This window comes from Trachemys scripta, chromosome 4 (assembly GCF_013100865.1).
Source record: "Trachemys scripta elegans isolate TJP31775 chromosome 4, CAS_Tse_1.0, whole genome shotgun sequence".
Classification (NCBI taxonomy): Eukaryota; Metazoa; Chordata; order Testudines; family Emydidae; genus Trachemys; species Trachemys scripta.
In genome coordinates, this window is record NC_048301.1 from 122,192,048 (window position 1) to 122,219,771 (window position 27,724).

The following is a 27,724-nucleotide window of genomic DNA, read 5'->3' on the forward strand; positions in this document are numbered from 1 at the left end:
TTAAAAATTAAACAGTGCTCCCCTTGTGTGGTGACAATTCCTCTGCTACATCTGGGCAACTTTCTGCTTATAGCTCTCTGGAAATGAATAGTGAAAGTTTAGGGTTGTATTTCAGCTTAAAGGAAATCATGGTTTAAAAACAATTAGTTCATACCGAGAGCAAATTAATGATTGATCCCTCACAAAGGGATACTTTATCATTTTAGTTTGCCATGTGGTCGGGTTTCCAATGGCACCTTACTTAACAAGAGATCTTTGCCTAATCCCTCCCTCTCATGGAGGAGCAGTAAAGACTCCATAGTTAAGATGGCAGAAGAGTTTTTGTTTATTTCTTTTCAGTTGTTAAACGCTCACAAGGTGCTCATCACTGATACACTGCAAGTAAGGACAATCTCTGTCTGCCTATGGGCTATGTGGGTGGGTAGCCTTGCACCCCTGCAGAGCCTTGCTGATTTGGAAGGGCGATCTACACGGGTCTTCTTGGAAAAGACTGAAAGACATTGTTTTCTGAGGAGCTGAAAAACTTGATCCCTAGCAAATGTAGATCTCCTAATTTTCTCAGCACTGAGCAGTGGGGCTGGAAATGACCAAAGGTGACTAAGCAGTATGAGTTCCATCAAGTGCACTTCATATAAACTGCTGGTAACTTGTCTTCATGAAAAAAATAACGTGCTGGCACAGGTTAATTCCCCCCTTCTCTTCTTCCCTGTCTCTCTCCCCTCTATTTCCATCTCATCTTGTTATTCTTTGAGGCTGCTCTGCCACCAGCTCCCCTCTTTGCTGAATGACAGCACCATGACACCAAAAGTGAGTCATGAAGATCTCAGCTCTATGAGTTTCCACACAGTACACGAGGGCTGAGGTGTGAGGGTGCAAGTTATTTGGATGCAGAGCGGGAAATGTATGTGATTGAACCGCTAGCAGCGCATCAGTTCAGGACTGCACTGCCCCCATCTCCAGAAGGGCCTGTGTTGTAAAGATGTGTGACATTGCAAATACCAAGGCCCACCAGGACGAGGGGACTGGTTGCTTCCCAAAATTGGAATAAAAGAGCACTGTACCATTGAGCTGATCCAGCTCCCATAGAAGTCTTTGGGAATCTCTGTACCTAGGATTTCAACTGAGCCTTTTAGGACCTGATCTTTAGATCAGGGAATCTCAGACTTTTTTCATAGCATGAGCCACTATGGAAAGACTGATCCATGGACACATCCTATCCCATTCATGATGAGGAATCCACTTGCCTTCCCATGGCTAATCAATTAACAGGCCCCTGGGAACTTCAGCAGTTGCTTACATGTGACTAACATTAGGAAAATACATAAGTACTTTTAAAAAAGGCTCCAAAGGTGATCCTGGCAATTATAGGATGGTAAGCCTAATTTCTGTACCAGGCAAATTGGTTGAAACTATAGTAAAGAACAGAATTTTCAGACACAGATGAACACAATTTGTTGGGAAAGAGTCAACATGGCTTTTGTAAAGGGAAATCATGTCTCACCAATTTGTTAGAACTCTCTGAGGGGAACAATAAATATGTGGACAAGGGTGATCCATTTGATATAGTGTACTTGGATTTTCAGAAAGCCTTTGACAAGGTCCCTTACCAAAGGCTCTTAAGAAAGGTAGGCAATCATGGGGTAAGAGGGAAGGTCCTTTCATGGATCAGTAAAGGGTTAAAAGACAGAAAACAGAAGGTAGTAATAAATGGCCAGTTTTCAGAATGGAGAGAAGTAAATAGCAGTGTCCCCCAGTGACCTCTCTGGGTTTAAGGGCACTGGTTAGATCTTGGCAAGTTCAGGTGCTCAGGTTTTGAACATGGAAGGGGGATGGAAAGATAGCCATTGATGGACCGATTAGCCAAGATGGTCAGGGATGCAACCCCATGCTTGGAGTATCCCTAGCTTCTTATTGCTAGAAACTGGGAATGGGCGATAGGGGATGGATCATCTGATGATTCCCTGTTCTGTTCAGTCCCTCTGAAGCTCCAGGCATTGGTCACTGTCGGAACACAGGATACTGGGTTAGATGGACCTTTGGTCTGACCAGCTATGGCCGTTCTTATGTTCTTAATGTATTTTTAAGCTTATTTTAATCCAGTTTAGCAGCTTGAAATGAGAAAGAGGAACCACACACACCATGTGGTCAGTCAGCTCTCTGCAGGCCACCAGCATGTGCTCCATGGGCCCCCATTTGGGAACTCTAGTGGCAGATGAAAGAAGGCAAGCCATTTTCCTGCAGCTGGCCCAGAAAAGCCTGCACCTATGGGGGAAAGAAGGTGGCTGGACATTGTTGTGTGGGTGGCCCAGTTAAGTCCACGCTTTGGGAGCCTATCCAGCAAGCAGCGAGCAAGAGGAGAGGCCTAGGAATTTCTTTAAGTCTGGCTCAAAAACCACTCCAAGATTCTTTCCCCTGATCATGGGCGTCAAGAGAGGGCTGGTCACAAACATGCACTCTCCCACACCTGGAGTAATCACATAGTCCAATAATAACTGCATTGCCACCAGAGTACTATTGCACCATTTAATCAAAAAGTAAACGACAATGTAAATAAACAAACACATCAGCAAAACTAAAATGAGACTTGAACAGTCACATGGGATATTCCTACCTGCCTGCATTTTTAGAGGATATTCCTTTAAGAAGGCTCAACAGGTAGAAGTTCAGGGCTAGAGTTAAGAGGAGTATTTAAATCACTTTCAATTCTTACAGAATTCAGTGTCCTGTTGACTGCACAGAGGGAGGCAGGACATACCCACACACACAGGATCCTCAGAGGTCCGGTTGCTGAGATGGAAGCAGAGTTAAAGTGACCAGACTGACAGAGAAAAGAAGTCACCCAAATAGTCTGCAGAACCAACAGTGAGTGTGAGTAATGTTTATTATTTGTCTCCCTAAAATATGAAATCCCTTGTAAGCTACATGTGGGGCATGGAGAAGCAGAATAATTTACAGCATGATTTCCAGTGTGAATAAATTCAGGGAGCCTTATTCATATATAAATCTAGATAGACAGACAGAGACACTGTGGATTTCAATGGGGTTTTTTGGTTTGTTTTACAGAAGTCAGGACTGCAGGATTGGCCCCAAGATTTTTATTGTTTCTTATCTGCAGGGAAATGTACAAAATACTTCTTTATTTAAAAAGTGCTATTGTATTCTACAGTAATGATCTAAAACATTGTAGATCGATCATTATCAGATTATTAAAGCATTTTGGATCATTAGTGTAGAAAGGGCCAAGATTTTAAAGCCAACTAGGGAGTTTAGTTATCCAGCTCTTGCTAATTACAGTGGGAGTTGTGTAGCTAATTCCCTTGGTGGGCTCTAAAAATCAATCATGTTTTCACAATAGGCAGAGATATGGGAAGTGGTGGAAACAGTCAATGGATGGGTAATACATTATTATCCCTAAGCCATGAAAATAGAAAGTTTACTGCATCCTCTACCATCATATATCCCATTTATACCACATCAGAGAAGGGCTTTTTCTGCACAACAACATTTTGACTTTGCCCAGCAAATATGCTAATAAAATTATTAGTCCGCGTTATCATTTAGAGTATGTAGAAACAGCATCTACCTTTATTTAATCCTAAAATATTTGCACTGGTGCAATAGCTACTTTTGTCAACCTTTATATTGTGCAATCAGTAGCAACACAGCAAGTATTTTTGGATTAAAAGAACTTCTTGCTTTACATTTTAATGGCATTCAACTATCATTCTATTCCCTTTGCAAGTAAGGCAGCTCAAATACAATGAACAGAAAACTAGAGACATGTGAACTGTAAGAATCCTGAATATCTGAGACATGGCAAAATGGTATATTGCAGTGTGACACATTTTAGATTAAACACGAGACCAAATCATCTGAGAGCTTGCCCTCCTGGTACTGTGAATTTCAGTCTTTGTCTGACGTTAGTCACTTGATATTCTATGGTGAAAATCTTCTGAGTGTAATTCCTAAAACATGCTATGATGATTATACATGTTACAATATTCCAAACATTTGGATGTGTATTTTAGCACACAGTGTGTAGATACTAAGGTCCTGGGTGCTATAGAAAACCCTAAGACAGGCAAATAGTCAATTTTAGCATAAATCCTGGGACACTTTCTGTTTAGTGCATCACAATTTCATGATGATTATTTATTTTCTATTCATTCAACACCATAAAGGGACATATTCAGAACCTGAAGTATTTCCTCGTTTCTAAAGGTGCTCAGGATGGCTGTGATTGCTCAGGATGGCAATGATGAATTGCTCACTCAGAGTGCCATAAAATGCATTAGAAATGTTCTATCTCTGTGGACTTGCTGCATTTCCTTTTCCAGCCAATAAAAGTTAATCATTCTAAATGCATATGGTGGTGATCCCACTGAAATATCTGCTACATTAATATCTGATTTACATTAATACAGTACATTAATTACATTAATACATTAATATCTGCTACATTAATAGCTGAATATTGCCAATGCAGCCTATTGGCTGAATTCTCACAACCTAAGAATGTATCATTGCATGGGATGTGGTCTAGTAATTATAATCCAGAAACGGGAGTCAAGCTTCTTGGGTGATCTACCAGTGGCTTCCAATGCGACCATGAAAAAGTTACTACCACTTTGTGCTTCAGTTTTCCTATCTGTAAAATGGCTGTAATATTTACCTTCAAAGGGGTGCAGATATTCTCCATGTGTGCATAAGAAACCCGTTGAGATCCTCCGAAGAAAAGGCACTACCAAATACAGAAGTGCTAGACGTTAGTCACATTGTAAAAGGAGACAGAATGAAATGCAGCTCTTGCTTTACCGGGTTCTCATTGTCTTGTTTCTGCTTACAGCTTTACCGTCTCACCATCAGCAAACTTACCCTCCTACTCTCTTCATGCCACTGATTCTCCTGACCCCGAGTTCCCGTCTTATTTAGTCAGTTTTTTCATTATCTCTTCTGGAATACTCTAATTCTTAGTAAATTCAAGGGAACCACTAAATCTTACAGTTGTTACTAAGGCAAAATCCCATTGACTTCAATGAATGTTTTACCTAAGTGAACTCTGCTAAGGTGTGACTAAGGCATTCAGCATTTGGTTCTGGGTTTTTAGCCCCTATTCTCCTGTAGGGTGGACAAATGTGAGTCTTCGATAGTCAGTTATTTGTTATAAATCCATTGTAAGAGCAAAATTTTGTTTGCTAAATATAAAATTAAACTTGTGGTGAAGTCAAAGCCTCTCTCGGAGGCTGATTTGGGTCAAGAATGTTCCCTTATCGCACTTCAATCTTCTTTTTAGTTTGCTTGCAAACAGATCAGTTGTATCCACTGAATTTGGCTACTCACCCAAGTAAAATCTACTTGGGCTAGTAAAGATTTGCAGGGTCAGACCCTCGGCTTGGGTTTTCTTCCTTAGTTATCATCCTGCTTCCTTTTTTCTTTTGCAGCAAAAGGACTCTACAAGGCAGCTAAGTAATCAGAATCCTTCTGTACACAAGAGAAGTCTAGATCTGCACCCTTCTGGTGACTTTGCATGGGCAAAGTGAAGAGCCTGTGGCAACTTTCAAAAAAGGGTAGGGAATAGCCCCTCAATATCCCTACTCATTGACTAAGGTTACGATTTTGTCACGGAGGTCGCGGAAGTCACGGCATCTGTGATTTTCAGAGACCTCCGCAGCTCCCCATTGGATATTTTGAGTAAAAGTTAGGGACAGGTCACGGGCTTCTGTGAATTTTTCTTTATTGCCCATGACTTTTCCTAAAAATACCCCTGACAAAATCTTAGTCTTACTCATGATATAACCTCTGAGGATGCATATAGACCGTGGCTCAGCAAAAGAGGTCACTATCTGTGTCTGTACCAGGCAACTACATTGCTGTGTCTTACTCATTGCTTTGTGGTACACATTGGTTTAAAAGGCAGTGTGGGTGGGGGGAAGGGGGAGAAACATTCTTATTCTATTGTATCTCTGTTATCTCAACCATTTTGAGTTATGTTGAAGGAGCCTACAAACTCAAGAATGTCTAGAAGTAGCATTATCCATATTTATAAAATCACATTAGACTGACTTTGTCTGGAACAGGTCTTGCTTTGGAAAAAAGAGTGAAAGACCAACGGATGCTACTACTTTGTGATGCACCCAAAAATTCATTTTTCCTCATACTCTTTCAAGGTGCAATACAGCCCAACTTCCATTTTCACCTGAGGCAAAAGTGAGGGAAGAGAAACAGTCTGATTTAGAAAACGCTCACAAAATTCAGCAAAACGCGATGAACTTTGCCACTAATAATTTTTAAAAACTCAGGAAAGTTGCCACCATCATGATTAGCTACTCAATGGTGGGACGCTTTGCTGCAGCCATTAATGCCTCCTTCCAACTCACGCACCTCAATACTTTAGAGCAGATACAAAAAGTCCATTCCAAATGGACAATAAAGAAAACCCTTCCTCTACACGGAGGTGACTAATTCTGGTCATGTTTCTGGTGAATGTGACCAGCTTGAGAGCAGCAATTTTTTTTAAAAAAAGTGCATTTGGTAAAATTACAAACTGTACACTGTATTTTTACTGCTTTGATGATCAAGTAATGTTCCCTTGACATTAGCCATTGTTAAGAGCAATAGTTAATGACTAATGGATTAGACTGCTGGCCTCAGGCTATCTGTACTGCTAGCATATACCAGTTCCTTAGGGTTCATTCACAGAGCTGAGTCAATGGAATTTGGAAGGAGCTCTGGCACTTTCCTCTGCAGCAAGAGCAGCTGATTACCAGTTCTTAAGAAATCCTGGGGCTAGATCTTGATCTCAGTTGCACCAGTGCAATCTGGAGCATCTCCAATGGTGTCAATGGAGTAATAATGGTATAACTGAGATCAGATCAACCCTGGGAGCAACTTTTTAAAAAGATTTCTTACTGTTTTACTTGAGCAAGAAGAAAAATACAAAGATAGAAAGGACAACAAAGTTAAAATCAAAGAAAGATTCATATTCCCACTTCTACAGTATTTTTAAACTGAGAATCTGAAAGCACTTAAAAATATTAGTGAATTCAGACTTGCAACATGCCTTGAGGGAAGGTAGTCTATTCTTAGCCAGCCCTTTCAGATTCTTATACTACCTACATCAAGTATGCATTACTGTTCCCATGTTACAGATGAGGAAACTGAGGGACACAGATGTATCCACAGTTGCACACAAAGGCAGTGGCAGAACTGAGAAAAGACAGGAGTCCTGACACCCAATCCCTTGCTCTAACCACAGAAACACACTCTTCCTAAATCTCTAATCAGATCTAATGAGCAGGGCTACCTTCCATGCAGCTCTTCTTTCCAGTTAAAAGCTGCACTGTTGCTTTCCAGGTGATGCCTTCACATTTTTCTTTCATCCAGTTTTCTCCACTGGCTACATTTATTGTATTGTGCCCTGGAAGAGGTGACATAAAAACATAAGAATCAAAGGGCCATCTAGCCAAGTATCCTGTCTTCCGACAGTGGCCAATGCCAGGTGCCAGAGAGGGAATGAACAGAACAGATAATCATCAAGTGATCCATCCCCTGTCACCCATTCCCAGTTTCAGACATGTCTATTTCTCCTGACTGCGGCCCAGAAATCTGCCACATAGGGGAAGTGGGCCTAAAGCAATTGTAGCATTCTTGGGATCATGGAGACCTCACTCGCCACAAAGATTCCAGGAATGGTACAGCTGAACTGTGGGCAGTAGACCATCTCAGTTGCTTTAAATGCACCTGCAATTCAAAAGATACAAACTTGGGGGGAGGGGGTTCTGAAAAGTGGCATATCACACTCAGAGACCTTGAGTCACACATCAGGTTGCTAGTAAATATTTATGTCCCACTGGTACTAAAAAAGCCTTGAAGATAGTGCTTCTAATAGTGCTGCTGATAGAACCTATAATTTTAGTGGTACTAATGTTTTAATGAGGGAATTAGCCTTTTTTTGGCTAATAGATTAATGAGCGGTTTTAATGCAAACACATATCTAGAGGCTGTTCTCACAGGTGATCAGCATCTACAAGGATGGACACCCTACAAGAGCCTAGATAGATTAATTCTTTATCAGCAGTAGTAGTGAAATCCCTGAGTTTCACGCAAGGCTGGTTTAATATGGGGGTGGGGGTGGGGGTGGGGGGGTTGATTAGGTCCCAGGCCTACACAGGGATTGTCTTTTTGTTCCGTGTTTGGGGAGCTGGTCCATCAATGGGCTCGGACACACTAATGCAATATAAATAATAATTAACAAGCAGAACATGGACAATAACCGGAAACAAAGATTTTCAGATGATTAATATATGTTTCATGCAAATGTAAATTTCATTTTGGCTAAGGGGGAATTCAGTGACAGATTCTCCCAGGTGAACAATCATTGGAAGGTAGAAGTACACAGTGTGCAGGTCCAAATGTACACCATGAGAACCCCATGGAAGGTAACAAAATCCTTCACAAAAACTGCTCTTGTATCTCCACGTACATGGATAATGCACTTTTCAATATTAAGAAACTGTCTGGACTGGAGTCCAAATTCTTGCCCTTAACCAGGAAGAGATCAGAAAGTTTTGTATGCAAATATCTAATCGGCTTTTTGCCTTCTTGCAGAGTAGAATAAACTTCAGTCTAATCCAAGTAAAACAGTGCAAAGAGGTATTTTACAGGCCATTATAATCATTATAACTATTGGCTCACATCAATGGTCTAGTCTGTTTAACAAGAGTGACTCATTCTCCTTATGATAGCATTTATGTGTCCTTGGTGAGGTCTATATTGGCTGGCCATGGGGGTGAAGCTGTTAACATTCTTGTTTGCCTTTTTGCTTGATTTCCTCTGGAGATCTCAGGATGGTGACAATTAGAACTCATCCCAGAGCATTAAGAAAAGGATAATGGAGGACGAATATCAGAATAAATCTATTACCGTGTGGAACAGAGGCATATTAGAAGCCCTTTCCAAAAGAGGTGGTGGAGAGGTCATTGCTTGGTGTGTTTAAAACTAGATTGGTCAAAGCAATAGAAAATACACTGTCAGGAACAATCCTGCACTGGCCAGGAGGGTGAGCGGGACGGACTAGATGACCCAACGGTCTGATTCTTGTTATTAATATTACAATAATGTCCAGAGCCTCAATCAGGATCAGAGCCTCATTGTGCTGGGTGCTTTACATACACATATGAAGAAATAGTGCCTACCTCATCCTGTTGCATGAATCCAAAGCTTTGGTATTTTGGACTTGGAAAAGGCACAGTTCTGGGGTGGTGCCATGGTTGTAATGCAATTAACTCGTTAAAATAAAAGCACAATCAGATTCCCCCCTCCACCTTCATAGCAAAACACAAGCCGTATCCTTTAATAAAAATTATGGGCCACATCTTTAGCTGATGTAAATGAGTAGATGATTTACTTCAATGAAGCTTTGTCAATTTAGATCAGCTGAGGATTTTGACCTTTGAATTTTGCAGAGGGGAATTTACAGACAGGGCCAGCACACACCTGTGCCTTGCTAGATAAAACAAGCCTACCCATATGTTTTTTCCCATGCCAGTTATTTGCAGAGAGGCAAAGAGTATCGGTGGGAACTGGCACAGCTTGTTTTTTCTTCAAACGTTTTGCTTTCTGTTTATATAGAGAGATAGAGAGAGAGAGCAGCTTCAGTCCGCTGCACATCCAGGCAGTGCAAACCAGAAGAAAACACTAGAGAATGCGGACAGACCTGCAGGAGAGCAGCCCCGGAGCTGACGCTTTCTGCACCACAGCTTCCTCCTGCTGCATTGTGCATATATTGGTGGCATTTCCCTGCACAGTGGCAGCCCTGCTGTCTCCTACCACAGTGGGGATACAAGAGCTTTTCATTTCATCCCTTCCTTACCAGCCTCTTTCTAGGATTACCATACGTCTGGATTTTCCTGGACATGTCCGGCTTTTTGGGCTTCAAATCCCCATTTGGGGGGATATCCCAAAAAGCCGGACATGTCCGGGAAAATCGGGACATGAGGGGCCGGCGGTGCTAGGCCGGGGGCTGGGGCTGGGCCGGCAGTGCTGAGCCGGGGGCTGGGGCCGGGCCGGGGGCGCTGAGCCGGGACCGGGCCGGTGGTGCTGGGCCGGGGCCGGCAGTGCTGGGCTGGCGGTGCTGGGCCGGGGGCCGGCGGTGCTGGGCACCCCAGGGCCTGAGCCGAGCCAGGCTGGAGACGCCGGGGGAGCCAGACTGGGCCGCGCTTCCTCCCCCCACCCCTCTTACCTGCTTCAGGCTTCCCACGAATCAAATGTTTGCTGGAAGCAGGGGAGGGGGCAGGGCTGGGGGGCATGGGCGGGGCTGGGGCGGGACCAGGGCCCCGTGGAGTGTCCTCTTTTTGGACACTCAAAATATGGTAACCCTATCTTTCACTCCCTCCACGCAGATTCTCTCTGTGGTTTTAATATTTCTACTTTTAAGTGCATTTTGACAAGTGATTTTTAATGCTGGTGGAAGATTCTTGGATTGGCAGCCCTGGAGCCCGATATCCTCAATCCGTATGCATAGATACAGCACAAGCAGTGGCAGTCCAAGCTTCCCCCCAACATACCACCCCCCTGACATTTCTCACACCTGGCCTAGAGTGAGCCCATCAGTGGGAGACAGCACAGTCCAGCCTCCAGGGTCCATTCAATCCTGGGCCTCTTCACTGAAACGGTCCACAAAGGGGGCAGGTATGGCAGGTGGGCTGCAGGCTTTTCTCCACCAATAACTGGACTGAGCCCCTCCCCAGCTCATTGCACATGAACCACCAAACTTTTGGCCAGTCTCAGCCTAAGATGTATTTGACCTGATGACCCATGGGTGAAGGGGTCTATCCCATTCACAATTCCTTGGGCCACCCTGATCTGCCAAGAAGTGCTCTTCCTTATCTGAGAAAGATCAGAATCCCTCTGGAGAAGTGGTCTGTCTGGACAGGGGTGTTATCTCTAAGGAGGAGCTGGGGTAAGAATGAGAAAAATAAAGGGCTATCCCATTTAATTACACAGCACCGGCCTATTGCAACTAAACTCACATGAAATGTCAATAGACATAATTGAAGTTTGCAGAGTGCCTTGAGACCTTTGGATCAAAGTGCAAAGTAGAGTTGTTAATTATACGTATAACCATTTCCAAATCTCAGCACAATCAAGGTCATCTTTCACCAGAAACATTTGGAAGGGATATAAGCCCTCATGCTTCAGGGCATAGACCAACCTCTAATGAGGGGTTAGGCAGAAACTTCCCCTGTGGGCACGTGATCCCATCCCTGCCTACTGCAGGGTTTCTTGCTCCTGCCTCTGAAGCAGCTGATGGTGGCGACTGTCAGAGACAGGATATTGGACTAGATGGGTCCTCGGTCTGATCCAGTCTGACAATTCCTATGTTCACAACAGAGGTGCAGATGACACTATTTTGGAGACGTGGCGTGAAATCCTGGCTCTAATGAAGTCAATGGGCATTTTACTATTGACTTGAGCGGGGCCAAGATTTCATCCTGACACGTACTATCAAGGAAAGACTATTTTTCTCCTCTTGTACTCCTGAAAACCCATGATAAAAACCTTTACGAGATACCTATGCACAGACTGGGCACAAACAAACATCTCACTAGACAGAAACCAGTCTCAGTACTCTACCACCATGTTCATTAGGCTTAGTCGAGTGTTCAAGTTGGTGCACTTCTCAATAGACGTCAAATTTATGTAAGTGCTGCAGCAGCAGCAAGAACAAACGTTTAGAGCATACTCATTGTTCTAAACCAAACACGCACCATGGATGTTATAAACCCTCTTCATCAGAATGCAATATATATGGCATATCACTTTGCTTTTAGTCCTCTGAAGTCCCTTTGACAGTGCCCGGCAAACAGTCACTGATTGCTTCATCTTCTGACCCTCTCTCCCCTTCAAGTGCCTCTTGTCTGCACAAGCAGTAAAGTTTAGTGAATTTCAATGGTACTTACTTGCATTCTCCTTCACACCAGTACTATATTAATTTCCCTTCTGCGGGTGGCCTGATGTTCAGTCTCACACTGTACTGCAAATCCAGCAGCAAATGGTCTTCGGAAGCAACATGAAGGAAGAGCCCTGTCAGCAACAAAGGTTTGATAAAATTCTCTTCCAGCATCTTGGATAGCGCCTGGGTCTTGTAGACATAGCAGCAAAGCTGGTTTGTGCCATTTGTCTGTACCTGGGAAATGGCATTCTTCCTGGGCGCAGTGCATAATATGCAGCAGGAAAAAAGGGGGTTTCCAGTGAGATTAACCTCAGACCTATCTTTACTCTTGCCATGGAGGTACCAGACAAAGAGCAATTTACGCAACAGCTGATTGTACTTGCTGGGGCTTGTTCCTTGGGGGAAATTTTCTCCATAAATGCCATGTTTGCAGTGAAGGAATCAAACTAAGACTCTAATAGGATTTGACTGCCAGTAACCCAGTGGATGATTTCAGTGATCACAACTGTGTTTGCCTACACATGTGAATAGTTGTGCTCACACAGGAAGGCACACACGTGCACTTGTGTTGATATGGACGCATGGATGCTTGCATGATCTTATGCATACATATGCAATTTAACACACATGCACAAACCAGAATATGCTCCTACATTCTAGCTGTCCTTGAACAAGGCTACAGCTGTGTTCCAATTTGCTCACAGACCACAGCTGATGTTCCTTTGTTACCTAACAACAAATATTGACCATAAAGAACCACAGAATGATTGACTATTTGCAATGAACCCAGCCTAACTTCTGACTCCACAGAGGTTTTTCACCTCTCTCATTACCTCTCCCTTGGGCTGTTTAATCTTCTTGTAAAAGGAGGAGGAGGAAGGGTGAGGGGTCCTGGCCTTTCCTCACCTCTCCTAGGCTGGAAAGGCCAGCTCCAATAAAACACAGTCACTGTTGCAAAAAGCAGGGCCCATTTTTGTGTTGAGTTGGTTTTCTGCAGCTGAGTGGGTCATGTTTATCTTACCAACTTCTTCTGGGGGTGGCTAGTTAAGGACATTTTTCATGCTCCAGGAGTTAATTATTAGTTACAGAGAAGTAGCCATTGAGCAATTAGATATCACAGCAAGAGAAAGAAAGCAAAACAGAACACCTTTTATCTGAAGGAGGAAATAAAACCCTCTCTTTGCTGGGAAAAACCCCTTATAAAATAAAGCCTGTCACCTGATGCCCAGAAAATAAACCAGTTTGGCTATTTGCACAAACTTTTCTTGGCACCCATCATATTCTTGGTAACTGAACAATGAAACACGACAGGTACCTGGATTAGTTGATGGGTCATTGATCATGCATTGCCTGTGCGCCACACACACACACAAATTCAGTGATAGGCAAGCTGGTTTAAAATATTAAGAACCCCAGTTCCCTCCAGCCCATCACTCAAAAGCCCATCCAAACCATTAAAGGTTTGGGACATATGAAGGTTTGAGAAACATATGAATTATAGACAGACTCAGATTAAGATGTGCACAGTTTGATTAGGAGCGTTTTAATGTCCCGATGTTTGGCATTTTGATCCTTGACACCTGGTTTCATTTTTGGGGCCCTACTCTGTCTTCCCCTGGCTGGATGCTATGTAACAGTGGACACAGTATGGTAGATGGGGTGTGACCAGTACTCTGCAGTTTAAACCTAATTCTCAGAAATGTTGAGTACCTGCATCTCCCGTTGACTCATCAGAAGTTGAGGAGGAAGGGGTGGGGGAAAAAAAGGACAATTTTGCTTAGATCTGCACCTGTGATTGAAAAAGGAAGAAGACCAATGGTCAGAAATCCAATATAGTCTTACGGGAGCTATGGAAGCAGGTTTTTAAGGCACGGATTTGGCAACCAACGTGATGCCAAGTGAACAATCTTTCTTCCTGCTGGGAGAATAATGTTAAAAAGCAGAAGGGAGAAACTGAGGCACCAAACTCTTGAAAAGGGGCTTTGTTCCAAAATGGGCCCAAGTTGAAGAGTTTGGATCCAGATCCCAGTCGGGCTTCCCTACTCTCGCCTTCTCCCGCCCCTTCAAAATTCAGAGGTGTTTGGATCTAGGTTTGCGTTCAGCCCAAATAAGGCTAGGAGCCATCTGAAAAGTGTGGGTCCAGATTTTGCTTTGGATTTTAAAACCTAAAACATGGGGGTGGGGGTTAGATCTGGCCCATTTGTCCTTTGGAGAAAACTGAGTCCTGGTATGCCCTACCCCGATGTTGGTATAAGTCAGTCGGTGAGGGGTGTGGAAAATAGAAATCCCTGAGCAATGCAGTTATCCTGACTCAACTCCTGCTCTGGTCAGTGCTATGTGGACAGGAGAGCTTCTCCTGTTGATATAGCTACTGCCTCTCAGGGAGGTGGAATACTTGTGCTGATAGGTGAAGCTCTCTCATTGGTGTAGGTAACATCTCCACAAAGTGCTACAGCTGTAACGCTGTAAGTGTCAACAACCCCTAATTCTTTGCTCTGAGCAGTGGTTTAGCATAATGATGTCTATACACACACACACAGGAGGTTTGAGGTGATCTTCATAACAAAAGAACTAAGAGGGGTAGAAGGGAACATGAAGCAAGGTAATTCCATATCAGAGGGGTAGCTGTGTTAGTCTGGATCTGTAAAAAGCAACAGAGAGTCCTGTGGCACCTTTAAGACTAACAGATGTATTGGAGCATAAGCTTTCGTGGGTGAATGCCCACTTCGTTGGATGCATGTCTAAGTGGGCATTCACCCACGAAAGCTTATGATCCAATACATCTGTTAGTCTTAAAGGTGCCACAGGACTCTCTGTTGGTAATTCCATAGTGCAGGCTGCCATCCTGAATACAAGACTAGGCCTTACAAATACTGAACTGTTGTAGAAAAGTATTGGCTTTTACAGACTGTTTGGGGTTACAGAATCCAGGTGTCTCACTCATTCTCTGTACAGAGAGTGTCTCCAGAACAGAACACACCACCAGATGAATCCATTCTCCAAACAAAGATTGTACCAAGAGTCAAAAATAATTAACATCACATTGTGGAATGCTGTGGTCCAAGCCTTGTCCTCCAGAGTAAATTATCCATGGGAACCTTCAGCTGGGCAGAGATCTACAGTACATTTATTCTCATAGAAACTCATGTGCTAACACTGCCCAGACTGGATTGTTTTAGAATGCCATTGCACCGTAGATAGGAATATACACTAGACGGTACTTTCTGTATGATACCACTGCCCTCTAATGGATGGAAGTCAGACCTTTGCAAGCAATCTTTCTTGTAGCAGGCCTACAAACGATAGTGACTTTTATGCAAAGATAATAAAGAATTTAACACATTAAATCATTTAGCATAGCAATACCCACAGGAGGCAGGTAAATATGATTATCCCCATATGACTCTAAGAACATCCTGATGCCAAATGGCTAGAGGCCTAATGGTATCAGGCTAGGTGTTTCAGCTGGCCTGATCAATTCAGTGTACCCCGACTCAACCATGATTGCAATCTGTATCTAAAATGGTGTCAGGTAAGGTATCATTGGAAAACCAATAACGCACTGAGCATTAATATTCTTGGCATGATGTATACACAGGGTTTGTGCAAAATGTTATGAATATGTGCTAAAATTATATTCTTAAAATGTGTGTGGCTAGCAATGCATAAGTACTGTGTACCTTAGACAAAGGAATGGCCACTTGATTCTCTGACCAGCCCTGTCTTCAGGCAGAGACAATGAAGGCCCATTTTTACATATCAGTTTGTGATGGGGCACTCCACTCACCACAGGTCTGGCACCTCCTCCTGGCTGTTCTGGGGAATAGCTCGCCAAGTCAATGCTACTTCCTCGGTTGTATGCCGTCATTCTCTCTCTCAATCTGGTCTGTAGCCCCTTTCTTGCTCTCCGTGACTCGGCCCTCCAGCCAGGTCACTTGGTGTTCTCCCCTTCCAGGAGCAGGGCTGGCGCTTCCATTTAGGCGACCTAGGCGATCGCCTAGGGCACCAGGATTTGGGGGGGGCGGCATTTTGCCGCCCTCGGCAGCAATTCGGCAGCGGGGGGGTCCTTCCGCGCTCTGGGTCTTCGGCAGCAATTCTGCGGTGGGTCCTTCACTCGCTCTGGGACCCGCCGCCAAAGTGCCCCGAAGACCGGGAGTGTGGAAGGACCCCGCCCCCCAAGACCGGGAGTGTGGAAGGACCACCCCCCACCGCCGCAGAATTGCCAACAACCAGGAGCACGGAAGGACCCCCACCTAGGGTGCCAAAAACCCCGGCGCCGCTCCTGTCCAGGAGATAGTTCTTCAAAGTCTCTGTCACTCACAAAGTGACCCAGGCAGTCTTCCATTCACTGCCCCACCAGTGCCACTTCCCCAGTGGCGGGTAAGGGAACCCAGGCCCACCCTCTACTCCGGGTCCCAGCCCAGGGATCCTACTACACACAACCAAGGTCAGTTCAGTCCCCAACCTTGCCGCTTACTCACTAGGCTGCTTCTTACCCCGGCACTCCCCTATCTCTGGGGTTTACCAGCCTCTCTATTCCCTCCTCCTAGGGAGTCACCATTGGCTACTTGTCTCTATAACCCCCAAATCCAAGGGAGTGACAATAGACTACCTCCCTACAGTCCCCTGCCTTCTCTCAGCTCCCTGGCTTTATAGAAACCCCTCCTGTTCCTGCACAGGTGAGCTTCCCCTAATTAGAGCTTTCCTCTCGGCCTTCAGCCTAATAGGTTAATTGGCCTATCTGGCCTCCATTAACCCCTTCAGGGCACGTGTGTGTGTGGGGGGGGGGAACGACACCCCATCACACAGATAAACAAAGCTACCAAGCAGGCAAGGACATAGCAGAACATCTATGCCCACCCCCAGCAGGAGAGAGAAGCTTGGTCTGGGTTTTTACTTTCCAGAGATTACATTGTGAAGGTTCACTGGTCTATAAAGATGGGGGGTGGGGGTGAACCTCAAGTGATAAGCCACTGAATCAACTGATGGTATACAATATTATTGTATTATTAAAGTGTATCAAGTAGGTGTTTATGAAAACTAATGACACACTGGTGTTTAATATCATCATAAAATGTATGTATTAAAACTATATAAGGAATTATGGATACTCATTGATATAAGGCTTTACAGTCTATGTCCAAACAAAGGGAGAAACAGGTCTCTCCTGGACAGGAGGGAACGTAATAACTATTTATCTATTTCCTATGAAAAGTATACTTGGTGGAATCAAGACAATGGAAGTTCTGTTTACATACAGGGAGATGGAAAGCCCATAGGAAGGGAAGAATGAAGTCATCCTGTCTCTTGAAGCAAAGTCATTATATTTTGGGAGATATAAGCAGAGATATGCAGACAAAAGGGAACAGAGCTCTTGCGAACTGAGAAGGATGGGTCCTTCAACCAGGGTGGGTTGAAGTCTCTAGGAACTGAATTCCACTTAGGCAAAGATCTTTCAGCTAGGAAGACAAGGGAAGCCAGCCTCTTGTACTTCTGTGGAAGGTCCTGATAGAGGAAAAAACAGCCTTGGCTGGGAAGGAGAATGATTGGTGAGACAAAACATTTTAAACAAAGCCTATACCTTGGTAGATTAAGTTTGTCTTTTAGCTATGTGTTTTTTCACTTGTGTTTGTTGGTAACCCTTTCTAACTTTATTCCTTTTACTTGGCATCACTTAACCTATGGCCTATTGTTAATACAGTTGGGTTTTTTTTTACTATAAACTAACTCAGTGCTGTGTTTAAATGGAAGGGTGTATTTGCCCCAGTGAAGTTAATAAGCTATGATATTCTTTTGTGACTTTAGAGGGAAAAAATAAACATTGTTTTTTCTGAACTGCCCAGGAGAGGACTGGACATTACAGAGCACATGATTTTGGAAAATTCAGGACTGGGAGTGTGCTGGGGTCACTCTACAAGTAGCAACCAAGGCTGACAGAGACCAGGAGTGTGACTGGTGTGTTGCTGGCAGACTGCTGGGTTCAAGTTGCTGGATCAGAGCTGCCATTAGAGAGACACTCAGGGTGTGACCTGCATGTTTGCTGCTCACTGTGAACGTCCCAGGCATGGAGTTACAGTAGCATAGCATTTGAGGCACCTACAATTACAGGGCAGGTAGTGACTCAACCCCTCACTGATCTGGATTGCCCCCCCACACAACCTGACACCCCATTTTACTAAGAAGGAAACTAGGATCCGGGGATATTAGGTGACTTATTTCTAGTCAACGGTAGAGCCAAGAACACAAGTACCCTGAGTTCCAGTTGCCTGCTGTGAACCCGAGATCATACTGTTTTTCCTTTAGTACAAATGGCTATAGGTCTAAGTTTCTGGTAACACTCCGTGCACGTGCCTTAACTCACGACTCAAAGTGTTTGTATCATGGATCAGTTCAATGGGTGGTTTTAAAAAAAATTTAAATATCCAACTAAATAAATAATGTGACCTTCCGAATGTGGTTATTTACAGATTTCAGGAGATTGGGGAACCAGGCATTTGAAAGGAAAATGACTTTCTTGGTGTTCATCTTCTTGCTCTCCTTCCTCCAAGCTGAGTCTGCAAGAGGTAAGTATCTAATAGTGACTAAGTTAAGAGTGCGAGACATGCCGACATTTAGCACAGTCAGTGTAAGCTCATCTTATATAGCCGATATCAGTGAAGACATAGTTATGACCAAATAGATGAATGTTCTTTATAGCCCTTGCTGATCTCTTGAGACCATTCGGATTAGAGGCAAATCAGCTGATATATCCGATTTCCTGGCTTTCCCATTCCTTGGTCTCTCTCTCTTTGGTGTGGTATTTGGTCTGAAATCTCCTGGGAACAAGAGCTGTGTGATGCACTGCAGTTTTTGTCCATGGGGGGCTCACAGAAACCTTTCTACCATTGTGTGGTTTGGATTCCACACCCCAAGTTTCACTTTGAGTTTGGGGTTCAAGTGGACCTAAAATTTCAATTTAAAACTTAGCCCAATCAATTTGCCGGAGTTTGGCCCAAAATAATATAATACCCATCGTGTTTAGCATTGTTTCTTTTAAAAGATAAAATCAGCCCTGGGAATCTCTGCAAATTCAGCTCCTCCCCCGACCCCTCAAAGGTTCTTGAACCTCAGTGAAACTATGGGCAAAACCTGAGTTTTGGGTTTGCAACAAAACTAGCAGATGAAACCATCATTAAGGAAGAGTTGCCTAGCTCTGACAGGGACCCACTGCTTTGTAAGATTTCAGATATATGCTGCTTTGAGCCATTATGGAATAATCAGAGCAGTGACTATTTTCACAACTATTTAGTATTTCTGCCTATGATTGAAATCCAAGGTTGCAAGAAAATTAAAAGAACGTTAAAAAGCCAAGTCAGCTAAAACAGTGAGGTTCATTTCAAGTTTGGCATGAAGGTTTGAATTGGTTCTTACTTCATCCAAACCAGTTTAATCATCACTAGTAACTACCACTCTATATTGCCACAGAAATTTCACAGCACTTTCAGAAACAAAGAGGGGTTTGTGGCTAAGGTACTAGATGGAACACAGGAGATTAATTTTTGGCTCTGCCATAGACTCCTTGTGTGACCTTGGGCAAGTCATTTAATTTTTCTTTTGTCTGTCCTGGTTATTTTGACTGAAATCTCTTTGGGGCAGGGATTGTCTCTTACTTTGTGTTTGTAGCTATGTGCCTAGCTCAGTGAAGCCCCTATCTCCATTGGGGCCTGACGGTGCTAGTGTAATAATGACTTGACTTGTGTGAATAACATGAAACATGTTTCCTCTTGCCAGTTTCAAGTTCAAGCCCCATATTCGGACCGAGGCAGGTGACCGGTTTGCTGGAAGGATCAGTTACTGTGAAATGCTTCTACCCTCGCACCAGTGTGAACCGACATGACAGAAAGTACTGGTGCAAGGAATCAACACGGCAATGTGTGACCGTCATTTCTTCCAGTGGCTACACTGCTCAAGACTTCGCTGGCAGAGCGACAATCACAGACTTCCCAGAGCAAGGCATCTTCACCATTGAGATCTCAAAGCTAGTGGAAAAGGACATCGGCTTTTATAAATGTGGCATTGGTCTCGTAAATAGAGGCCTTTCCTTCAGAGTCAAGCTGGATGTTTCCAAAGGTAGCTACAGCCTGGGGGCTTCTTATATTATTATTACAAAAGAAAAATAATTGTATTTGGGAAATCTATCCATCGACAATATCCAAGAGAGCAAGGTGATTGGTACCTTGAGTAATAACCAAGATCTCTGCATTTCTAGCACCCCCATCACTGTAATGTAAAGGTACCATATAAAAATGGAGATGTACACTAATTCTGTTCAAGGCAGCCAAAATTCCTTGATTTATCTACTCTCCTGAGTGGAAAGTGTTAACTCAGCAAAAACAAAGGTTGTAATTTACAACACCATATGCGATCATGTGGTGCAGCATAGCATAGTACAGGACACTACAATATGGTCTACTGTAGTATGGGAGAGTAAACAGTGCCATATGACATAGTGTAGAAGCATATGATATGGTGCACAGAAGCATGGTGCATTAAGATATCCTGCAATGCAGTGCACATGGGGTGGCCTGGTACCAAATAATGCAGGGTTGAAAAGTATGGGAATGTGGATAGAGATATGGTACAGTAGGGTATACCTTACTGGAGTAGACTCTGGTACAGTCTGGGGAAGTATAGAAGAGTAGGATTACTGCAGTGGTATAGAAGAGTGTTGTAAACCGCAATACAGTCTGGGTTCTGGATACTGACTTGGACTATCATTCACACAGGTCCAAACGTGCCCGAAGAAGCCGAACTCTATTACATCGAGCTGGGAGGTTCTGTGACCATCAACTGCGCGTTTGGCACGGAATACGGTAGCGAGAGGAAGTACCTGTGCAAAATGGGGAAAATCGGCTGCTCTAATGTCATCGATACCTACGGGAATGTTAACGAAAACTACAAAGGGAGAGTTTTGCTGAGCCCTCAGGAGCTTGCTGGGTCATTCAGCCTCTATATAACCCAGATGAGGAAAGAAGATTCAGGTGTCTATTTGTGTGGGGTTGGGGCTTACGGAGAGAAAGGAGAATCCAAAGAACTGGATGTGCATGTCTACCAAGGTGAGCGAAGGGCAGGGTGTGTAGATTTCAGCCATTCCAACAGTCTGAAGAGATTAATATTTTATTTCCTAAGGGTCTGAGTTTCCCTTGAAAATCTCACTGATACTCTTAATTTTATCTAGAGAGAATAAGAATTGTGCTTGTTGTTCTTTTATGTTTTCATCTATTTAGCTACCAACAGTGTCCTATGTGCGTCACAGACAAATAAGAAGACAAAAGTCCCTTTCCTAAAGACTCTATGTTGCAATCTCCATTGTGTGTTGACAGCAGGGGTTTAAACCCAAGTCTTCATCAGAAAAGCCATCGCTTGAGTTGAAGAAGTAACTCCATTAGTAGGTAGCAGTGATAGGCTGTAATCCTCTCTGTGAACCAGCCTTTAGAGAAGGTCATGATGGCCCATGCAAAAGGCAAATTCTCTTTACAAATTTGGGATGAGCAAACTCCTGCTTGACCCATTTAACTGGCTTATCTTAAATGCAGACTGTAGAAGAAAAAAAAACCCAGACACATTTTCCTAACCAGTAGACTGCCCTGCCTAAGCAATTTTTAGAAATAGTGATCCAATATGAAGAGAAAGAACTACAGAATTTAGAAAAGGTTAGAGCCCATACAGTTTACCCCCTCAGTCATCCCAGGATCGCTCCCTACAATCTATTCTCCAGTCTAGTTTTAAATGTCTCCCACGATGGGGCTTCCACCACTTTCTTTGGGAGACTACTGCATGTTGGAATAGATCTCCCTTTGCATAATCTGCCTGCTGCAAATTAGCCTCATTGCTTCATTCTGGATTAGTTTCCGAAGCACAAGTGCAAAGAGTAGATGCTATAGGCAATAAGCCAAAGATATTTCTATGCTCAGTTGGATGCACTAACAGTCTTAGGGCAGGTCTACATTACCGCTTAAGTTGATCTAACTTACGACGCTCAGGGGTGTGAAAAAGTCCCCACCCCACCCTCCGAGTGATGCAAGTTTTGCACTGTTCACACCAGCGGTATGTCAGCAGGAGACACTCTCCTGCCAACATAGTTTACGCCACTCGCCAGGGTGGAGTAATTATGCCAATGGGAGAGCGCGTCTTCTGTCTTCACTTGACATGCTACAGCGGCGCAGCTGCACCGATGCAGAGCTTGTATAGACTTGCCTTTAGTGGCTGCTGTTCCTCTTGAGATATGTGTGGCTCTTATTGCTCCACTTGTGTTTGGGTTCCCGGATGTTTGTAGAAGACATTGTTTGGCCTGATGCCATGCCACTGTGCCCCGGGTTTCTCCACAGGTTCCAAGTGAAGGGGACACCAAAACTTCTCATGAACCAGTCATGCTAAACCTTAATCAACAAGGAAATGCCCATTATCGTTGGTGTCCTTGCTGGCTCTCTTGACAGAACGACAGGTCTGTGGAGGACTGAACTACTCTCTGGCTTCTAGGGGGGTCCCTCCAGTTCAGGATTGAGGCACAAGGGCCAGATCCAAAGTCCACGGAAGTCAGGGGAAAGACTCTCATTATTCCACTGGGGGCTGGCAGGAGGCAGTGTCTGAGGGAAACTTGAGCTCTCACTGGCCAGGCTGTGACTATTCTGTTCTGCAGTCACCAGCGTTATCAGTCTGTTATACCCCTCTACCCTGATATAACGCGACCTGATATAATACGAATTCGAATATAACGCAGTAAAACAGTGCTCCGGGGGGGGGGGGGGGGGGGGGGGGGGGGCGCCCCCCGGGGGATCAAAGCAAGTTCGATATAAAACGGTTTCACCTATAACGCGGTAAGATTTTTTGGCTCCCGAGGACAGCGTTATATCGAGGTAGAGGTGTATTTCATCCCTGCAATTAACTTTACTTTAAAATGTTTTTTTTATAAGGAACAGACCTACCAAACAACCACATGAGGCACATGCAGCATGCATGTTATCACCGCATGAAATGTGTGAGAGGAGTCTAACAGAACGTGTTCCATTTTGTATCTCCAGAGACATCTGTCCCCCAGGGACCACACGTAATAAATGGAGTCATAGGAGGTTCAGTATCTGTCGAATGCCGCTATGATCCACGGGGGAATTACACTATCAAGTACTGGTGCAAATGGAGGAAGAATGGATGCAATCAGTTAATAACCAACCTTGCGAGTATGATAGATTCGTATGAAGGAAGGATAGTCCTGCATGATAACCCGGAAAACGGAACATTCACGGTAATAATGAACCAGCTGACAGCAGGGGATGCAGGATATTACTGGTGTATGACGGATGGAGATATGGAAAGGAAATCTACGAAGGAGCTGAAGATTATAGATGGTATGAAAGCGCATGTAGAGATTAGTGTCTCTGCCAGCACAAGCAATTATCTTTGTTCCTCCCAAAGCAGCATCAAAGAGCAGAGCTTTGTTTTCCTGAGAACTATTTTCTAATTCTTAGCTTCATAATCTTAATGGGTAAAGCTTGACATTTCAAGGCACAAATTAGAGCTGGTGGAAATTTTCAAAAAAGTACAAGATTTCAACAGAAACTTTTTTTGGACAACGTTTGAAATTTTTTGGCAAAGTTTTCACTAATTTCCCACCAAACATTTTCACTGTTTTTCAAGCTTTTCTGACACAAATGCTATTTAAATGCCATATATACACTATAAAGTACATAGGGATATATGTATCCAAACACATATATAGTACATTTAAGTGTTACGAAAGCAATATAAGGTGCATTTACCCTCATAGATACACTCCGTACCATGTAGTTACATAGTAATTATATATTCCTGTTAACACCTTGTTGATAACAGTACTTCTGCATATTAATTGTTCAAGTCATTAATATCAGCCTCACTGTTTTGTTTCCCTTCTAACAGGGCAACCTGGTTTAACAGGACCGAAAAAGATTGATGCAGTCATTGGTACACAGGTCACTATATCATGCTCTTATCCATGCAAATATTATTCTTACCAGAAATATTGGTGCAAGTGGCGTAATACTGGCTGCCAAACTCTCATCTCCTCTGAGCAAAACCAAACCGGCCTGGTTGTCAACTGTGACAAGGAGAAGAGGACGCTCTACCTAACTTTTGACCAAGTAATACAGACAGACCAAGGGTGGTATTGGTGTGGAGTGAGCCATTCTGGTCACTATGGGGAAACCATGGCAGTGTTTCTGACAGTAAATGGAGGTGAGCTTCAGGATTTATTGCAGGACAAAACAGGCAAGGTTTTCTCTGTAGCCACGATGCTCACCCATAATGGGTGTCATTCCATTGAGAGGCACGATCTCGAAACAACAACCAAGTGGTGGCATTTGAGAACATCATAATCTCCTCTGCCTAGGACAGACCACACTTTCTGTTTCACTAAGGATCTCACAGTATTCACAACGTTTATCACTGTAACTCTCATTCACACATTGGTTACAACATTCTTCCATTTTCCAATCACTGTAACAAGTCTGGAAAAAGAATTGAGTCTGCACCACTTTTACATTTGAGCCCCCTATTATTTATTAATTATTATTATTATTTATATTTCAGCAGCACTGAGAAGGCTTGGCCAAGACCAGGGTCCCTTTGAGCTCATAAGAGAGACTCCCTGCCCCAAAAAGCTTACAGTTTACATAGAGAAGAGCACAGGGAACAAGAAAAAAAGGACTATTGTGCTATTTAATAGATGGGGAACTCGATTGCTCAACTCCATCTTAGTACATTTAAAATAAAGATGATTTTTTCTTGGGATAGAGGGTTGGAGGAAGTTGGGGGCAAACACAATCATGTGGTTTTGGAAACCTAAACCCAATATCCTTCTGTTAACTAATGCATGAGAACCAGGAAGAGCAACTGGCTAGAAATGAAAGGGAAGCAGTGTCCTTGCTGAGTGAAATGCAAAAAGTAACATGCAATATAAATGGTGATACGCATATCAAATATTTGAATCGTATTCTGGAGCATACTATTAACACAGCTAGGGATTAAAAATAATCTTTTTAATACATGGCTAGGAAGACCACTCAAGATTTTCTTATGAGGTCATTTGGTAAAAGTGACTCCTGTTTTAAAAAGTCACTTAGGAATCAAAGTCTCATTGAAAATCAATGGGAACATTTTGAAAAAGAGATTTAGGCACTTTTGAAAATGGTCTTATTTATGAATCAAGTACTGACAATATATTGGTTTCTCTCTCTCTCTCTCTCTCTTTGCTGTGATGCTGGATGCAAATAACCCACCACTCCCATCTACTACTGTTTGAAACTAAAGATGCAATCTCTCCCAATGCAAAATCTGAAGATGCTACTATTTCCAACACAGACTCTGAAAATAGTAATGATCTCCAAAACAGAGGCGGGGTCATAGATAACAACTCTTTACCAAGGTCAGTCCATCGAAGACTTTGTTCCAAAGTGGTTTGGAAAAGAATAAGAATTCCCCTGCACCATCCAACCTGTCCATTTTTACAACCAAACTTTTTTTTATAGTTCTCATGTATTCTGATATGTTCAATTCCAATGAGTACTAATTACTGTCAGAAACTGTCCGTTCATGTTTCCCAGCAAAATTTTGCCCATATCAAAATTTTGGCTCAGCTTTGGGTAACCATCCAAACTCTGAATGTTTATCCACTCTGAACTCCAATTTTTTGACTTTTGTCCATCATTTCTCATAATGTCATTTGGCAAATACTCATTCTTCTAAGGCTTCTGTTGGTACAAAGGTTGCAATATGTTCTAGTAGCTAGAACAGCACACTGGGGTCCAGGAACCTGGAACGCTCATTCCCTTTGGGATCAGGAGAAGCCAATTCACCCATCCCAAAATGGGGATAAAGATATTTATCTGCCTCATTGGGATGTCAAGATGCTTTATTAATTGTTTATTAATAGCTCTGACATCTGTAGATGAATATCACTATGTGAATGCAATGATGATTTTGTTCTAAAAAATCCCACTTGATTCTGAATTTTGAATTCAGCCATCCATGATTTTGCCATTGTGAAGCATTTCTGCATACATAACTGTGCACAAGCTTTCTATATAGATCTTCTAGGCTATGCTGGTTCATCTGTGTTATACAGCCCTGTATAGAGCAATATAAAGTCACAAGGATCACAAATGTATATTGCTCAATTGCTCCCTTTCCAGCTCTGAGGAACATGACAGCTCTAAGGTGATTCTCTCAGTCCTGCTCCCCATTGCTGCTGTGTGTCTGCTCCTTGCTACAGTCTTTGTGGTTGTTAAATTTAGGCTCCTGAAGCGCACAGGTGAGTCCTAACTTTCTTTATTGGCCTTCCAGGGGGCTTAGGGAATACTGTAGATTTGGAGGTAGAGGGTGTATGACATGTACAACAATCTCTGTACTGGTATGGGCTGCTCCTATGAGCCTTCCCCTGTCAGAGCACTCATATAGGAATGGTGGGAACAGCATCCCAGCCTTTTGCCCCAGAACAAAGCAATGCCATATAAAACATTGTTGGCAAAGTATATGTATGGCTGGACTCAATAATATTTTTGTACCTCAGAGCACTTTACATCTAGCTGATTGACCCTCCCACCATCCCATTTTATAGACAGGGAAAATGAGGCTATAACGGGAGCCGTATCTTCCTGGCATTAGAACATCCGCTCCGCCAGCCCTGTGCTCAGATCTACTGCCTTCTCTCTCTAAAAATCAGGCAGTAGCAGAAAGCTTGAAGAAAGCCTGTCCTCCTGAGACATCTAGCCTGGTTTCTATACCAAAGAGGCTCAGATAAATATCTGAGTGCTACTAGCATCAGAATCTTTTGCAGGTCATCCAGTGCTAATAGATGTGTGCGTGGCTGGGGAGGGAGAGAGTATGGCTACTAGTGAGACATTTACCTTGAGAGTATAAAACAAAAGAGCTCATTGTATTAAATAATGTCGTGTGCGTATGTCTGCTCCCTGCCTCCCTTTTAACAGATTTGGTTTCAGTTGGAAGCTACAGAACAAACATTAGCCTGTCAGAATTTGAGAATTCCAGAGATTATGGAGCGAAGGACAACGTGGGCATACGTGGTGCTCAGGAGACCCAGCTAGGAGGAGTGGATGGTAAGTTCCATATTTACCACCCATAACGTATCTTGAGGTAAAGAAATGACTGGCCTAGGGGATAGTACATATAAAGAGGAGTCTGCATTGAGGCTGCTGGCTACAGAAAAGATACTGGGATCTTTTCTCACTTTGTTGTGCAAAAGCAAAACTTTAAAAAAAATGTATCTAGCAAGCAACTGCAAACTGGATGGTTTCTACAATGGACTACAAGTATTGCATATAAAACAGATTCTCCCAGAAGTGCTTACAATATTAAATGCAAAGTAATGCATATTGGAAAAAATAATCTCAACGACACACACAAAACTAGCTAAATTAGCTGCTAATACTCAAGAAAGAGATCTTGCACTCATCATGGATAGTTCTCTGAAAACGTCTGCTTTTTTTGACTGCAGTGGCAGTCAAAAAAAAAAAGCTAACAGAATGCTAGGAACCATTAGAAAAGGAATAGATAGTAAAAAAGAAAATATCTTAATGCCACTATACACATGCTTGGTACGCCCACACCTTGAATACAATGGACAGTTCTGCTTGAATAAGGATGTGTTATTTACCCCTTCACATAACACACTAGAATTAAGGGTCACCCAATTAAATTAATAACAGGGTTAAAACAAACCAAAAGAAGAACGTAGTCACA

General features: G+C 43.2%; 1 protein-coding gene across 3 annotated transcripts in view; it reads left to right on the forward strand.

Moving 5' to 3' along the window:
- Positions 1-2,567: 2,567 nt before the first annotated feature.
- PIGR (polymeric immunoglobulin receptor) overlaps positions 2,568-27,724 on the forward strand; it is a 28,417-nt gene continuing 3,260 nt past the window's right edge. Inside the window, exons 1-10 of one of the 3 annotated variants that reach the window (XM_034767119.1) lie at positions 2,568-2,868; positions 5,442-5,567; positions 18,421-18,516; positions 19,724-20,062; positions 20,719-21,048; positions 23,014-23,337; positions 23,888-24,202; positions 25,277-25,391; positions 26,158-26,276; positions 26,953-27,081. In XM_034767119.1, the coding sequence (XP_034623010.1) occupies positions 5,528-5,567; positions 18,421-18,516; positions 19,724-20,062; positions 20,719-21,048; positions 23,014-23,337; positions 23,888-24,202; positions 25,277-25,391; positions 26,158-26,276; positions 26,953-27,081 (1,807 nt within the window). In that variant the 5' untranslated portion in view covers positions 2,568-2,868; positions 5,442-5,527. The remainder of the gene's footprint in view (positions 2,869-5,441; positions 5,568-18,420; positions 18,517-19,723; positions 20,063-20,718; positions 21,049-23,013; positions 23,338-23,887; positions 24,203-25,276; positions 25,392-26,157; positions 26,277-26,952; positions 27,082-27,724) is intronic. The other 2 variants (XM_034767121.1, XM_034767120.1) reach the window with 2 other exon arrangements.